Source organism: Cinclus cinclus, chromosome 13 (genome assembly GCF_963662255.1).
Source record: "Cinclus cinclus chromosome 13, bCinCin1.1, whole genome shotgun sequence".
Lineage (NCBI taxonomy): Eukaryota > Metazoa > Chordata > Aves > Passeriformes > Cinclidae > Cinclus > Cinclus cinclus.
Window position 1 is genome coordinate 10,258,694 of NC_085058.1, and position 17,260 is coordinate 10,275,953.

Sequence of the window (17,260 nt, forward strand, 5' to 3'; positions counted from 1 at the left end):
ATGGCATAGTTAGAATGGAGACAAAATAATGTGATCAGAGAGACTCTTTGTCACTCTGACAAAGGATCAAAGCCCTCTCTCCTAGGAAACCTGGCATTCAAAATCTGGGAATTTCTTGAGGTTGATTTGAAGTGGTATCAGTGTAAGAAAGGGCGTGGCTTTGATTTGAAATAGCTTCAAACATAACTTTTTCAAAAAGTGTTCTGAGTTCAAGAGCTTCCACATTCTTCATGAAGTCTTGTTATTTGGTCAGGTTCTGCTATACTGTAATTCCTTTTCTTGTCTTGGCTATGAAATAACTGATGACAAAATTTGTTGTGTTAGAGATATCCTATATCACAGAAGGTTTAGCAGTAGTAATTTGGGAAAGGTCTGCGCTTGAATGTCTAAAGCAAATGGTTAATTTTTATAAGTGAATGACATGTGACTTAAGAGGGTGAAGGACCCGAGCAGGACCTGTGTCACGGGTCTGTGTGATGACAGCATCTATCTAACGGAGGGATTTTTATCATGCAGTCTCGCTGCTTGACACCTGGAAAAGGCCATGTGCCGTGTCACTCGTTTGAAAAGCACGCCAGGTCCGGGCGCACCCGCCTCTGGAAGAGACAGGGAACTCCCCCGTCCTGCCCGGGTTTGCGGGACGGTGCCCAGCCGAGCCAGCCGTGCCAGCCATATCGTGCCCAGCCGAGCCAGTCATGTCGTGCCCAGCCGTGCCAGCCGTGCCAGCCGTGCCCTGCCGTGCCCTGCCGTGCCAGCCATGTCGTGCCCAGCCGTGCCAGCCATGTCGTGCCCAGCCGAGCCAGCCGTGCCCTGCCGTGCCAGCCATGTCGTGCCCAGCCGAGCCAGCCGTGCCCTGCCGTGCCCTGCCGTGCCCTGGCCCTGCCCTCCCCCGGCCGCGGGCGATAAAAGCGCGGTGCAGCGGGCGCGGCTCGGCGATGGGTGCGGCGGGCGGGCGGGCGCTGCTGGCCGCCGTGGGGCTGCTGTCGGCGCTCAGCGCCGCGGGCACGCTGTTCCTGCTGGCGCAGTGGCGGGAGCTCGGCGCGGCGCTGCGGGAGCTGGAGGCGGCGGGGAACGGCTCCGTGCGGGGGCTGCCCCCCGCGCCCGCGCCCGCCGCTCGCTCCCGGCGCAGCCGCCGCGGGGAGCGCGCCCGCGGCCACGCGCGCGCCGACGGCGACGAGATGCTGCTGATGCTCACCTACTCCATGGTGCCGGTACGGCCCCGCCGCGGGGCTGCGCTCGGGCCGGGGGGCGGGAGAGCCGGGGCTTGTCCCGGCTGCGGCCCCGGAGCGAGAGGGGCGCTCGGTGCGCGCTCCCGCCGCCTCTGCCCATCCATCGCCCGCTGCGCGTCGCAGCCGCGGGGCACCGCGCCCGGCTTTACGAGCGAGGTTACGCAAACCGAGGGAAGCTCGGGGTTTAGAGAAACCCCAGAACTTCGTTGCGATAAGAAACGTCGCGGTTTCCGAGGTTCCCGCTTTTTAAAAACTAACACCGCTAACAGAACCCCCGCGCGTTTTGTGCTGTTCGGCATCTCAGCACGAGGCACCGGACATCGCCTGACACCTCTCTGAAACTGTTAATGCTCTTCCAGTAAGTGTTAATTTGAGATGGTATTTAGTGGATCAGAAGAGCTGTATGTTCTTTCTCTGTCAGAACGGCGCAGGTTTTTTTGCACGGTGCAAAGACGGTCTTGCTCAGTAGGGACTAATGTCGCATACTTGAAAAATTACACAGGTTGTATAGTTGAAAAATTTTGAATGGATTGAAAAGCTTTTGAGTTTTGAGCTAGAGGAAATTAAAAAAAAAAAAAAAAAGATTACTGTTGGGGGAATCTTAGTAGAAACTGTCCCAGTAAGGATTCCAGGTCTAGGTGCACCAGAATGCAACTCAGGCATTCAGTGAAAACATTTCCATTAATACTAGGGCTAATGAGAGTGTCAAGAACAGGTGTTCAAAGCATGGAGTCTTGATAACGACTTTGACTGGATTTCAGAATTTATTTTTTTTTTAGCAAGGCCCTTTAAGTCATTGTGCTTTGAGTTTAGACTTTGCAGCACAAGACTTCTGCATAAACTAAAAATCCATAAAATCACGTGGTTTTGTACTCAAATACGTCTTTTAAATAACTTCTTTTAGGAAGTCACCCCTGAATTTGGTAGATGCAGTTTGTTTTGCTCTATCTGTTATGAATTGCTTCTTTGAGTCCAAAAGATCCACAAATAAAATTATTGGGGAAAGGATTCTGTTCCTGACAGGCTTGAAGCCAGTCAGTGCCATTTACTGCCAGGTGCTCAGACTGGGATCATTAGTTGCAGGTGAGTGCCTGGATAATTTTGACAGTGGCCATTCAATGTGCTACCCTGCTGTCAGTAGGTACCAGGTATGGATTGCATTAGTTTTATTGCCCTCTCCAAATAGCACTGAGCACACTGTGTGTACTTGACCAGCCAGACTGTGCACTTGTGCCTCTCAATGTCCACTGTGCTTCCTGCTGTGTGTGATGTGCTTCATTTCAATCTGTGTATCCTGCAGGGAGCTGCTTGGGGGGGGGAGGGTTGATGCCTTTTTATTCTTACACCCATCAAACATTTTTCATTCTGGCCACTGCTCAGGACAGTGTATAACTGTGTGCAGAATCACTTGCTCAAGGGGAAAAAAAATCCTTAGAAAAATATTCAAGCACCCCCTCCTCCCACTCATGCATTTCTGTGTTTTGAATCTAACTCCCACTAATATAATTTGAAGACTTGGCTACTTTTGTAGTGTGAGACAAAGTTCCTCAGAGTTGGTGGGAAGACTCCTGCTACACTGGTGGCCCCTGCTGAATGTGAGTGTGAACAGAGGCTTGGCCTGAGCAGGTTCTCTCTGGCAGGGGAGGCATTTCTGCAGGGCCACTGCAGCTATCAGTGTCCCACTGCTCAGGCCACTTCTGTTGTGCCCACTGTTCCTGAGTCTTTGAAATAACCTCAGGCAGAAAAAATCACGTTAGCTCTAATAACATGAGTATATTTTTTTGTTCAGGGCCTCTTATATATGTATATTTATTTTGTAAGAGTAAAAATAGGAAATTGGCTGCTGCAGAAAGGCTAATGGGAGGGTAAAAGGCCAGTAAGATTCAAAGTGTGAATTAAGACAGTGCAAGAGATGGTGGCTACCAATTATCTGAGTCATATTTCATAGTTTAGGTTCTCTTTTTTTTTTACCCCCCCACCATTTCTCCACCAAAAAACCCTAAGATTCTAGCATTTAAGTAAGATATTTTTATCTGTAGCTTTTCTTAGTGATGATGCTGGCTGTGAATGGTCTGCTCATCTTTCAAAGCTAAGATGGAGGTTCTCTCATGGGCTATTTGCACTTCTTGAGTGCCATGTTTTTTAATTGTCACCTGAGTTGCACTGACTGGTAAAAGTAGTGCTGCTGTGATAATTGGAGAGCCCCAAAGAAAGCTGTAATCACTTCACCAACCTCAAGAGAACCATTTAAATTGAAATGCAGCTAGAATTAGAGTGCACATGGACATTTTGTATTTTACAAATTACAGGGTAGGAGCCAAGTGTTTTTGAGGAGTGTGAGGGAAAAGAAAACAAGCATATTCTGATTTTCAAAACCAGTTAGCACTTCTCAGCTAATTTAAATTGAGTCTAAAATTTTAAATGTACTGTTTCAGTACAATCTGGAATCAGTACATGCTCAGTATGTATGAGACTCAACAGGAACTCATTGTCAAATATGGTTTGGTTTTGCAGCAAAAGGATACTTTCCATCAAACTAATTGTCCTCTATTTGAGTCTGTTAGATTTGGCATTTGAAGATAAAGATGCATTAATTTTTAAAATAATGATTGACAGAGGCAAAAAACCTTGCTAGGATTAAACTTCAGTCTGCCTTTCAGATTACCTTGCACTTGTTCCTTGTATCTTTTGGAACTGGTGTGTTCCATTAATTGTAAATAGAGTAATTGTACAAAGATCAATACATGTGCAGCTCTGGGTAAATGGTTCATAAATTATCACACATTGCACAGCTCTGAAACAGTGACCCTTTATTTTCTGGGTATAAACATTAGGCTTTCCCATAGAGAGCTGTGGGACTTCCAGAGTTCATGTTCATAATATTTTTATTTCTGCTGTTTGTTTTGATGAGTTGTGAAATGTTTCTGTGTTGAATCTCATTATGCAGAACGTGTAATGTGAATGTTTGCCCAGTCAAGCGCTGTGTGTTTTGTAAAGATAAATTTTAGTCTATATACTCTATTGATAACTTTTAGTATACTCTAGATTAAAAGCATCTTTATGAATGTGTCTTCCAGCTTGGTTTAATAAAATCATGTCTTTTTGCTTGAACTGAGTGGATGAAGGTCTATTTCAAATTTGCGCATCTTGGTTATTCAAAGAGAAAAAATTGCTAACTTGGAACACAGGTCATCTTTCTCCCTGGATATGCTACATTAGAAAGGTTTTCATCACTTAAATCAAAATTAAAATAAAATTGAATGTAGTTTTTATTGGCTGATAATTGGATTTTAATACTTTCTACTGATAGAGTCCATCAATGGACAACCACATGTGTTCCAGTAATGTATGAAATTTAATGGCTAAGTGATACATGGAGTTTTCTGCCCAATATTTTATTCGTATTTTCAGTAAGGATTAAACTGAGGTCTATTGAACAGAGTCCTATGAGAGAAACACTGCCCAAAGAGATGGATGGAGTCACAGTGTTAAAGTATTCTGAATAGCTTATTCTAATAAGCACAGAGGGCCAGTTGTATCTTATTTGGTTTTGGAATTATTTCTGTAGCTAAAGTGAACCAGATACTTCTATGAAATACATTGTTTTCAACTTTAATTTCTTTGCAATATTAGGTCCGAGTGATGGTGGATCTGTGTAACAGCACAAAAGGGATATGCTTAACAGGTACGTTTGTGGCCTTAAGCATTACACCTATGTTACCTCCAGGAACACAGAAACAGAGTTTTCAAAGAACCTGAGGTCAATAACTATGTCACAAAACTGCCATTTATCAGAATTTTAACGAACATTAATATGTACCACTTTGGGACTTAATCTGCAACCTCTTAATATAAATGCTGGAATTAAGGAGCTCAATTGATGCTACTTGGAGCCATTTCTCTTTCATGCAATTTTCATAAGCAAATCTTTTAGACTTGGGTGTTTAAAATACCAGCTGAAGTTCAGTCATAATGTTTTTGTGTACATCATACTTCATGCCTAACACGGGAGGAACATGCAGGGGATGGAAACTTGCTCCCATTGTTACAACTGCAGTGGAGCAGTGGCACTTAGTGAACTGGTGTTCCCCAGCTGCAGGATGTCTCCCATGGCACCAGTGAGGACCTGGAGCTGCTGATGGCTTAGTCATGAGAAGGTGTGAAAAGTTTTGAGGGGTTTGGTGAAAAGTGTCTGGTAGTAGCCAATTTAAGGGCTACAAGTAAAGCTTTAAGGTCTGTCACAGAATGAGATGTGCTCCTTTTGGAAATGAGAAGATTAGAAAGAAGCCAGTTTTTATGAGTTAAAGAAAATGCTTCACTTGCTGTCTGGTTTGAATTTTCAAATTGCAATAAGGTCCATTTGACTCAACTGATTAAACATAAATGAGAACTACCATTGTACACACAGATGCTAAATAATATTTCTGAAGTTGTACATCAGTTCTGATTGCAACAGGGGCTGAACCACAGACTATCTAACTTTTTGGTCTTTTTGGGCTTCAGACTTGTGAATTCATGTTGTTTGGTGCCTTTTGCACCTTTTTCTCCCTTAACACCATTAAAAGAGTGGCTTTCTCTGCTGTAGGCCTCAATGACATTTGTTGCTTTTTAGGCACCTTTCTTATGTATCTTATGCTTGTACAAGGAGCCTCAGCTTCAGGGCTGAGGAAGTAATTCAATGCACTAATGGATGTAACATAGTGTGGAAGAAATAGCCATTTACTGAAATACTGGCAGAACGTTGTTAACTGATGTTACTGCCTGTACTGATTAAAAGGGATGAATTCTATAATGGTATTGTAAAATGGTTTTCACTTTATTTATAATGCTTCATAATTAATGCTGAAAATTGTAATCTTTAGGGATATCTAGTAATTACTGTTTTATTTAATGTTGGAAAGAGTTTGGTTGAAGCAAGACAGTACTTTGGCTGGATGAAAATGTTCACAGAGTTAATTTGGTTCTTTAATTGCAACTGTCACCTTTGCATTCTCCAAGTGGTTTTACATTTAAATTTTTTTTTAATGTGTATTGGGGATCACGGGTGATAAATCACAAACATGTTATGTTTAATCTTTTTTTTTACTCTTGCTTGCTATGTTTGCTTCTCTTTATGGCCCTACATCTGAGCTATGTAAGAGAGTGAGACAGATTTTTTTGTATTACAAGTTGCTGAATGACTGAAGCAAGTCCCGTTTCTAAATGTACCAACCAGTTTCTGTGGGAAGCTTGGTCCAGACTGGGGAACAATCACATGTGAAAAGCCTGACTGTTGATAGGAATGACAAGCTTTTTTTTTTTTTTCCTTATTTAAATAGTCTGAGTCCTGAACTGCAATGAAATATCTGTAAAACACAGAGAAGTGTGGCATATATTTTTAATATGTACTTCCAATTGTGACATACATCAGTATTGTAGAGCCAATATTCTTCCACTAGAACAGGTTTTTTGGAGAAGACTAACATAAAGGAAATATGACTGTGAGGTGTCTCGCATCCATGGCTTTGTGAAGGAAGGCACCAAAGCCCCTGATGGTGAGGTTACATTGCAGAGGTTGTTGCCAAATCTTTACCAACTGAAATTGGAAGAAAGCAAAACATGCATATGTAAATACTCTTTTGGTAAGTCTGAGTTACTGCTAATGCTCAGATTATTTATAATACAAAGCAGTTAGATAAATGTTCATTTTGAAATTTGAGGGATTTTCTTACCCTTTTACTGTTCTGATCTAGCCTAAGCAGTTCAGTTTCGAATTGCTTTGTTTTCTTGCTAGGTTAAACTCACCATTTCTTCCTTCTTGTGTTTTTTTTCTTTTGTTTTGGTTTGTTTGTTTGGTTTTTTTTTTTTTGTTTTTTTTTTGTTTTTTTTTCTTTTCCTCTTGTTATAGGCCTCCCAGGACCCCCAGGTAAGATGCTTGGATAATTGCAGTAACATTTTGGGGGTAATTGAAATGGCTGCTGGTACAAAATATTGAAATCCAGCAATGTGTCTTTCACAAAATTGTTTTCCTTTGCTAATTAGATTAAGTCTTGAATGACTGCCTGACTCTACAATGCTTGTATTTATGTCAGTTCATGCCCCTTCTGAGAGAGGGGAGGTTTTAGACATTTTAATTTTCTAGTGGAAGGAGTAGAACATTTGATCAAAACCAAATTAAACGTTTAAATAGATGTTTTAAGAAGAGATGAATTTATATATTAACATTAATATATTAATATATCAAATAAAATAGATATTTTAATTTTTATATAATGGATATTATAATTTAACATTAAAACCATATTTAAAAAAAGTATTTGTTACTGATTGCACCCTCCCACCTCCCCCATAACTTTCCCTTCTTTCTTATTTAATTCTGTCTCAGTTCTCACTCGTGGTTGCAAGGCTATATTATGAATGGTTACTTGGTTTCTTTTCTGTGCTGCTTAACCTGTGGGTCTGCTTGGAGTAATTATCTGTATCAGAAAAGTATGACTTACGTTTTGCTGGGACTTAAATATATATATATATATATATATATATATATATATATATAAACATGCATGTAAATACAGTAGATTTCAGGGTAACTTGCATTCAACAGTGAAAATTCAGTTAATGCTGTTTGTTTTGATCAGGGCCTCCTGGGCTTGATGGACTGCCTGGCTACAATGGATCAGATGGAATCCCAGGAACTCCAGGACAAAAGGGAGAACCAGGAATAAATGGAAAAAGAGGAAAAATAGGTACAGTTTTCTTCATATTAGGTTACAATGCTGCTTTGAACTCCAAAGAAATTACAGCTATCCAGCTAAATACAAGTGAAAAATATAACTAGAGTGAATATAGTTTGTGGTAAAAATACAGATTAAAGGGTGCTTAATACTGGAGCAGCACTTGATACTTGAGCACGGGTTTGAAATGGTTAAAAACCATCTTGAAATGGTTTTATTTCTAGGTTTGCCAGGACCAAAAGGTGATCAAGGACAGAAAGGAGAACCAGGAGAAATGGGTTTGCCTGGCAAGGATGGTATGCCTGGAGGAAAAGGTGCAAGAGGAGCCAAGGGAGAAAAGGGGGATGCAAACAATGATGTGATATTAGAAGGTATGGAAAAGTGCTCTTGGGAGTTCTCTTGCAACAGTGTACTTGACAGAGAGAGATCTAATCTGCTTCTGAAGCATGAATGTGATCTGCAAGGGCAGTACTAACCTGCATAAATATGGTTTGTATACATAGGGAAGTCTGAGTATTGCTATGCTCAGGAGGCTGTTCTCTTTGCAAGGAAGTCTTCACAAAAACCTCTGTGCTTGGCCTTTGGGTTGAGGTGTATGTGAATTTCACCCTTTCCAGAATGCTTTCATACAGTTGACTTTTTCCTGCTCTTTACTTCAGTGTAGTTTTATTTTTCTATTAGAAAATGAGGGGCAGGTTTCCACTCAGGAACATGTGAAACAAGCTGTGTAAAATTACAGCAGTGTAGCATCTGAAACTGTAACTCTCTAATGGGCCTGTAATCCAGATAGATAAAATGCATTGAAGTCCTACTCCTTGTGAAGCTCTGTCTGGTTCACCTTCTAACAAACAGCATTTCAGAGAGTTTATTGCACCTGATTCTGTACTCAGGAACCTCTTAAGAAAGAGAGAGGCTGTTCTGTGGATGTCCTGTGGACACGTACAGATCTCTGCAGGTTTCCTGCTGCCTGGGGAAGGGCTGTGTCCTGACACTGTGCTTTGTACACAGGTGCAAAAGGTGAGCCTGGACCACCTGGGCCCCCTGGACCTCCTGGACCCCCAGGGCCTCCAGGCAAACGTAAAGGTAAAGTCAAAGCAGAGCTTCTGGAGAACATCTACAGCAGCAAATGCACAGGTTAGTGCTTTCCAGTGCTCTTTTCCATACTATGAACAGCTTCAAGATTAAACCATTGCTTCAAGGCTCACAAAACAGTAAGCATGAGTTTAGTTTTGATGGCATCACAAAAACTGCATAATCTGAAAACTGAACATGTGCTCAGGTTCCTTGCTGATATAGGTTTGAATAAGGCAGCAGGTTACCTTCATGTTAGTCTTTTAATTGTGCTTTGATAAAGCTCAGACAAAGTACCTACAAATGGTGTTTTCTATTAGATGGGATACATTTGGAAAGTAAGAGAAATGAAGTTGGAATTTTTGGCTTTTAAATAATGAATTTTCAATTTTAAGTGTAAATATAAACCCCTGATTCTGGACTTTGAAGTGTCAGAACAGAGCCCAGAGAGCCTTCTCACAATGGATAGGAGAGAGCTGGAGCAGAAATCTCATCCGATTTGAAATTCAGGAATGCATGAACTGTTGTTAGAGGTAATTGAGTCATTTGCTCAGGTGGTCTCTTTTCAGTTGTTGAAACAAACTGAAATACTTTGGAGGATAAGATCTCTGATGGATTTTAAACCACAGTGTGAAAATGGGAGTTACACTCAAATAACTCTGCAACATGAGATCTTTCTCGATGAGCTTTTCTGTTTTAAGACTCAGCAAACCACGAGATCTTACTACCAAAATTCAATGAATAATCCAGATTTTGTAATTAAATATTCATCTCACTTTCAAAGAAAAAGAATACATATGCTGAATTACAACTGTAATTAACTTATTGTATAAGAATACAAGCCTAGCTTTTTCAAATTAGATTTTGAATCTGGTAAAACTTAATTTCTTCAAGAGATGAGAATAATTAGTTGGAAGTGCAGGTATATTTTTTCTCTCTGGTACTGTTAGTGAAGCCTGAAAGAAACAAAACATCTCTGCTCCATCCTTCCCACCTTCCCCCAACAGACCAAATGAATAGTTTTAATGGCTTTTAAACTCCATTAACACTCAACCACAATATTTTATGACAGGAATCAGCAAGATATTTATCTTGGTTTTTGATGGGAAAAAAGTACTGAAAATTTCCCATAAGAATCTCTGATTGAAAACTCTCTTTTTAATTGTAATTGCTTTCTAATCCATGCAGCTAAAAGCATTGCAAATATTCTCAAAGGCAAATTGTGCTCTCAGCTCTGCTACAAACACTGACCTGGCCCTTGGCTCTCCTATAGTTTTAGATAAACTGCTGTACAGGGAACTGCTCCTTCAGTCAGCTGCATCTATTAGACTCAATCCAAGAAAAATCAACATGTGTGTTGCAATTTATAATGTCTGCTGAGTGATTTTGTTTTCTGAAATATTCTGGAAGCATTTTGGGATCAGAAACTGGAAGGGGATCTCGAGGGATTGGTAAATGGTAAATTCTAGCTGTAGGCATTTAGTTTACCATGGCTGGGTGGATTGTTTGTGCCTTACTTGGAGATACACTGTGAACACTTGCAAATTTTCAGTGTCATCTCACCAAATGCCCTGGATAATGATGGGAGAAACACATATTGTTCTTGTTCCATCTTGGAGTAGATTTCTTCTGCATGAAAAAATGAGGATATGACCTAAAGGAGAAAACAACAATGCAGTATTATCTGTCCTTTCTTTCCTGAATGTCATGGTACCCTTTCAGCATTACTTTATACTTTTTTTCCTACTTCTAACCAGACCTGTAAATCCTAGAAATATATTGGAAGGCAACAAGGAAAATGCAAATCTAAAAAAATTTGCAGCCTGTGTGTCAAGCCGTGCAAAATGGTGGAGATAAAAGTTAAGAATGGAATTAGAAAACAAAGCTACAATGAAACCAGCAAAAAGCTGAGAACTGTCCTCTGTGGTTATTCCTTTTAAGCAAACTGAAATGTGTCACATTGTTTTAAGGGCAGAAGAGATACCTGAATTTAAGGAAAAGGGTCCATAAATAATTTAATGCAGGCATTGTTTTAACAGTGAATGCTAAGAGAAGCCAGTTACTCCTTAAATTGTTGCGGTGTGGGAAAATATTTCCAGGTGTTTGATTCTAGTGTGAACCATTTCTACGTGTGTAAATAATATAGTGTGTCATATTCCCTATTTCATCCTGCTTCTTTAGTGGCATGGATGTCAACCTCATGCATTATACACTCAGTGCATGCTTTATTGCTGTCTTGGGCATTAACAGCAGGAGCAAAACCTTCTGTGTTACCTACAGGATCCACCCTCTCTGCTGCTCTGTGGGGATTTGTGCATGAAGGTTTTGAGTTTAACAACTACTCCTTCCCAATAAAATGCTTTTCAACTTATTACTAAATCAGCCATTTTCCAGCTACCTCAGCTGTCTGAAGTTATCTCATGAAAAGGGCAACTCTCTCTTCCTAAGTGACTACTCAGAAATTCACAGCTAAGGAACTAAATCTGTTGATTTAATTAGTTACTCCTCAAATATGACTGTCAGCCTGAACACTTCATTTCCTTGGCAGAAGTGAGAGCAAGTGTTTTCTTGTCTCAGTTTTTAACCACACCAACCTAAGCATTTTTTTTTCCAGATGAAGCAAAATCACAGTTGCCATTCCTTTATTTTAGAGGAGTCACTGATGTGCCCATCTGTCATGTCAAATAGGGTAAAATGTGTAATTTTTCTCTTTCTCCCTCCACCCTAGGTGAGACATGTGCTATACCTAATGATGATACCCTCGATGGAAAGGTGGAAGATAGAACCCCAGGTCCTTCAAAAAAAGCTGGTAATCTGCTACAAAGTGTGACTCAAGTGCTACTTTCTCTCTTGGTGTCACAGATCATGGACATGTGCTTTTCTCCCACTAGAATGTGTCATAACGTCTGTAGGAAGTCCTGTTCACTTTGTCAGTGTACAGCAAACATTTGGAACTTGGATGAAGGAACCTGCAAACATAAGTGATGAAAGGATTTGGCTCACCATGCATTTTTCAGGTATTTTTAGTAGTAGTCACTGACCAAAAATCCATTGTTATCCTGACATTGCTTCCTTAATCCCTTCAACCTAAACTTGTAAGAATGATGAGTTTTTACCACATCTTTTTCCATATTACCTGTTTAATACTTGACTATACATATGGTTGTAGGCAGTTGTTGTATCTTTAGACATTTTCAGAATCAATGTCAGATTTTGAAACTAGCTGGATGTTTGGTGTTTCTTTTACCAAATCCAAGTTTAAATGGCTATTGTTTGTGGCTTTTTTTCATCCTTTTTTTCCAAGAGTGCATGTCCTATGGCTTTAATTCCCTAAATTATAGCTTGGAGTTTTGCCTTGTCACGTAGCTAGGCATGAAAATGAGTCAAATGCTGCATAAGCTACATTTAGAGCAGGAAAATGTCCAGGACCTAAGTGAGGAAAGGAAATATTTCTGCATACATATCAACTGTGTTCAGAATGAGGGCCCGTTAGGTCTCTGGGAAGCAGGGCCATAATCATCTTTTCCATAGAATTTTTTAATGTGTCTCTGGATTCCCTTTTCACATTCCACATAGAATCACTATTGAAAATACAAATACAATTGTTTGTCAGATAGTTGATTGAGATGGACTTTCGGTAGAGACTGAACTTCAGGACAGAGATCTCAAAAGAAGATGAACCAAATCATAGCCCTTTTTTTCAACATTTCCCCTTTGTTTAGGAAACTATATAAGAGAATATGAAAATTCCAATGCCTTGCTGAATGACAGCTACAGGATCATTAACATCACAGGATTCTTCTATGGATGTGGTCATGCAGTACAAAACAATCATCTCTACTATCAGAAGGGAGGAACCAATGTCATTCTGAAGTAAGTAAAACATAGTTGGCCGAAGATCAGTGAAGCTGTGAAGGGAGGAGCAAGGGATTTGAGTGCCAGAGCTGAACCTCAGAAAAGCAGACAATTCTCCTTGTAGCATTTTGTGTTTCTTTTTTGTCTTACCTAAATAGGAAGAATGGAGGCTGGTTCAGAGCTCTTTCCAGAAGAGAACAACTCATTCTTCCCAATCTGTAACAGAATACAGGGTCACCAGCCTTCCCTTTTGTGTGCGCAGAGGGTGTGGGAAGAGGAAAATTGGGAGAGTAGCTCAGGACCACTACTCTGCTGTGACAGTTCCTCGGCATTGTTCAGCCCTGTGTCTCAGGGGTTCACCTCTGCAGTTACCGTGTCACAGAGCAATAGGTCCCCAGGATAAACAAAATGTCACGTGCAGAGAGGACAACAAACTCTCCTCTTGGCTACCCTGGGATTCAACAGGTTTTATCAAACATTACATTGCTGTGGGTGTTCTTCAACTTGGGCTTTTTGCTGTGTTTGTAATCACAAGAATGAAATGAGAACCGACTAAGGGATTTGGGTACCAGAAGAAAAGATTAGATTTAGAAGAATAAGCTGTGCATCTACCTGTATCTGAGTCAGAAGTGGTTCAGCTACAGTGTGGCAGGTGTAGGTGAGTGGTTTTGTGACCACGGCCCACTCATCAAACTTGGCTTTGCAGAGCCCTTGCTGTGCTCTGCTGTGGCTGGCAGCAGCAGGGAATGCTGCTGGCACAGAGGGATGCACTGAGACACCTGCTGAGGACAGGGCGACCTGGAGAATTGCACATTCCTCTGGGGAGGAGTGGCTCCAGTGTTCAATTTCCTCATACTAAGATGTTTCAGCTACTTTCCTGATATATCTCCCCGAACCAGAGCTGGGAATTACATCTCTTGTTTCAGTTTCTACTGAGGACAGAGACAACACAAATCAACCCCAAAAATCTCACCTTGTGGGAAGAGCCAAAGTCAGTCCAAGGGCAACTGAAAGATTGCTTGTGCTTTCAAGTTCTTACACGACTCTGATGTCTGAGCCAAGAACATTCACTATACTTTGATGTCTGCTCCCTCCCAAGCAGGTGTGAGTGCCGCCTTCCTATATTCATGTGGATGCCAAGGAATGTGAGCAAGCTGCAAGGATTCTATAATATTTATTCTGCCAAGCACAAGCTCACTTTTTGGCAGCCTCCTTTAAACATTTTCAGACTTTTTCTCCAGTTGTCTGTAAAAGACCATCACTGTAAGCAATACAGAGTGATAGGGCAGAGATTCCTCACCTTTGCTTGCATACCATTAATTGGGAAATACCTTCATGTACAGACGAACACAAACTATTTGTGGAATTTTCAAATTTTCTCAAGGAGCTGCTGAGAAATGGCCTTTCTGTTCTGTTCTGAACTCTGAGATTACCTGCCTTCAGCACAGACAGAATGAGGCACTATGGATTTAGTGGCAGTGAAGTCCTTGAATTTGGGCTCTATAAAAACTCTTTGGTGGTGTTGTATTTTTTAATGGAAAGTGTAGGTGAGGATCTGGTTAGTCCATTCTGCAAAGGTTGAAATGAAAACATTCAAAATGAGTTTCTCATCATATTTAAAAGCTGATAAAACTAGGTTTGTCTGACCCTGGGCAGCTTCTCTCACCATGGTCAGACCCCTAACACTGTGATAGTTATATTTTTTTTACTTTGTTTCATAACATGCTTTACTGTCTCTGTTATTTTTGATTGACTCGTTGATATTAGTGATCAGAAAAGTGTTGTTGCTTGAGTTCTGGTGGTTGATTAAACTATTGCACTAGATCTTGTCATGTACCCCAAGATGTCAGAAGATTGAAGAATTTGGAACCATTTGGAATTCCAGGCTGGACTGTCCCTGACTGGGAATGAAACGTAACTTTTTTGCTCCCTTCAGGATTTTCACATATAACAGGAAAAGATAGGGTGTAGTGTGCTGCAGAATTTGTGTATTTCTAATGAATCTTGAGATGCTTTCTATCTTGTTGGCTTTTCATAGAAAAAAATCCTGAAAAAAAAATCTGCATTTCTGAGCAAATAGGTCCTGTTAAGGACTGTCCTTCTAGCCCTTGCAGGAGGTTATTTACAGATGTGAAGCAATTAACAAGATTTACAGGGTTGACACATATATTTCCCAAATCTCTTCCAGCCTTTAACTGTTTATTTTTTTATTGCACATACGCTCTGCTGGAATATGGAGTTGCCGCAGATGTGAATTTTACAAAAGCTGAGGGGAACTATCTAAGTTAGTTATTCCTGACTTAGAATGATTTTTCCAATACATGCTATCAATGCTGCTTAAACAGAAAAAATATTCTTCCAGTATTGTATGTTCCTGGGTCTAAACTGTTCCTGTGATTAAGCCTGTCTTTTCAGAAAAAAAAAAAAGACTTGCAAGTCTAGCAGATTCCTTTATTGAGTAGTATTTTTCCTTCCTCTATTTGAAGCATGGAGCTATACAGTGAGAAAGAAGTCAGATACTGAAATGTGCTTATTTACAGAGGGCATTATTTAAAAAGATAAAGCCACACTTGTTGAAGCCCAGTGTTATTGGGTGATTAAATGCTGACAGCACACGTGGCTCAGGAGGAGCTGATTCCTAAAACAGTAAAGGAATATGATTAGCTGCTCAGTGCCCCTGCCCTCAGATTATCGACCTATTAAGGAATTTCAAGGAATAAAAATAATTTTATCCATCAGAGATGGAAGTATTCAGGGTGTCCCATTGAAGCCAGCGTAAGGTCACAATTTTGGCTCTCTAAAAGAAGATTTGTTCATTCCTTTGATGCCTACTTGAGTAAATCACCACATTATCTGAACTGTTTTCATTGGAGGAACTCTTAAGACTAGGTGAAGCTGCCCAGAATTCCTGCTGCTTTGAGTCAGTCACATTTTCCCCCTTTAGCTCCCACCCTAGTCCAAAGCAAACTTTTGTATGGATTCCATTTCCCAATTTTGGGCCTTCACCTGGTATCCAATTCTTTTTCATACCCATTCCTTTGAGTTGCTTCTTTCATCCTAGTGATAGTAAAGCTCATAGACTAAATAAAGTGAAACCTACCAAAGCAAATCTTGTGCACCATTCAGATTGGTTATTACTTTGTGATTTCCTCCTGGTCTTTTGGAAAGTTCTTTGAGAACTTAATCTTAAAAGACATCAGAATGGTCCTTGAAGTATTTCCAACAACACCTCTATCAGTGATTCACCACCCCGTGTGAGTGGAGATGAGCTCTGGTCACCCTCCTGAATCCTTGCTGTATCTCGTTTCAGACTGGGGCTCGATAAAGCCTCGCTGGGCACCCTGCTGATGGAAAATGCCTTATACCACGGCCGGAACTACCTCTTCTCTAACTCCAAGACGTATTTCAACATAGCAGTGGATGAGAAGGGTCTTTGGATAATATATGCCTCAAGCACTGATGAAAATATAATGGTAGCACACATCAATGAAGAAACGTTCTCAGTCATTCGGCACATCAATACCACCTATCCTAAGTCCAAGGCTGGTAACGCGTTCATAGCATGTGGCATTCTGTATGTTACTGACACTAAGGACTTGACAGTAAGTTTTGCTTTTGATTTGCTGAAAGGGAAGCAGATTGATGCAAGGTTTGAGTTACGGTCTTCACAGTCTGTACTTGCTATGCTTTCATACAGTCTGCGAGACAAGAATTTGTACACGTGGGAGAATGGGGGCTTAATGGTATACCCAGTCCATTTTGGCAGATGAATATATTTTCACATGCCACCCTTGACTAAAGGATCTATTTAAAGCTCCATCACATACACAGGGGGATGTCTTCACTTGCTATCATTTTCTGTTTGTTGATAGTGCTTTGTGAGCTTGTATAAAAGGGAGATCAGGTGCCCTTGTATAAACACACTTCAATTATATAGGCCATCCTCATCTTTTTAAAATGTTGTTCACTATTACAGCTGGCACACAGCATAGACATATTTTTGTTTTTCCCTGTTATTCAGCTGATGATTGTGCCCAATGTACATTGATTATTCCATGGTCATTAGCTCAGCAGAGACTATTTGTAACTTTTATTTGCTTTCATTTCCTCTGCAATCATTTTCTAGTCATTGATGATGGTCTATTATAAACATCTAAATAATGAACTTTTGTGTACAACTACCTTTGTCACTTTCATTTAATTTCCAGGGATTCTCTATGACTATTTTTTCTGGACAAAGTTTTAAAGCTGTTAAAATTATGGGAAAGGGAATGCTTGTTTAAATAGGAAAAAAAGCAGAAAGCTTAAAATTTGACAAGTCAAATCAAGTGTTAATAATCAAAACCAAAATCCAGCTAAAGTACAAGGAAATGGGAATAATGACATTAAATA

At 40.5% G+C, this 17,260-nt stretch overlaps 1 protein-coding gene across 1 annotated transcript; it reads left to right on the top strand.

The window, feature by feature from the left end:
- Positions 1–956: 956 nt before the first annotated feature.
- Positions 957–16,638, top strand: GLDN (gliomedin). The gene is made up of 10 exons (XM_062501518.1): positions 957–1,211; positions 4,863–4,914; positions 7,117–7,134; positions 7,847–7,954; positions 8,167–8,313; positions 8,951–9,076; positions 11,742–11,822; positions 11,905–12,030; positions 12,736–12,886; positions 16,179–16,638. Exons 1-10 carry the CDS (start codon positions 1,179–1,181, stop codon positions 16,636–16,638), a joined length of 1,302 nt encoding a protein of 433 aa, XP_062357502.1. The 5' UTR covers positions 957–1,178.
- The last annotated feature ends 622 nt before the right edge of the window (positions 16,639–17,260 follow it).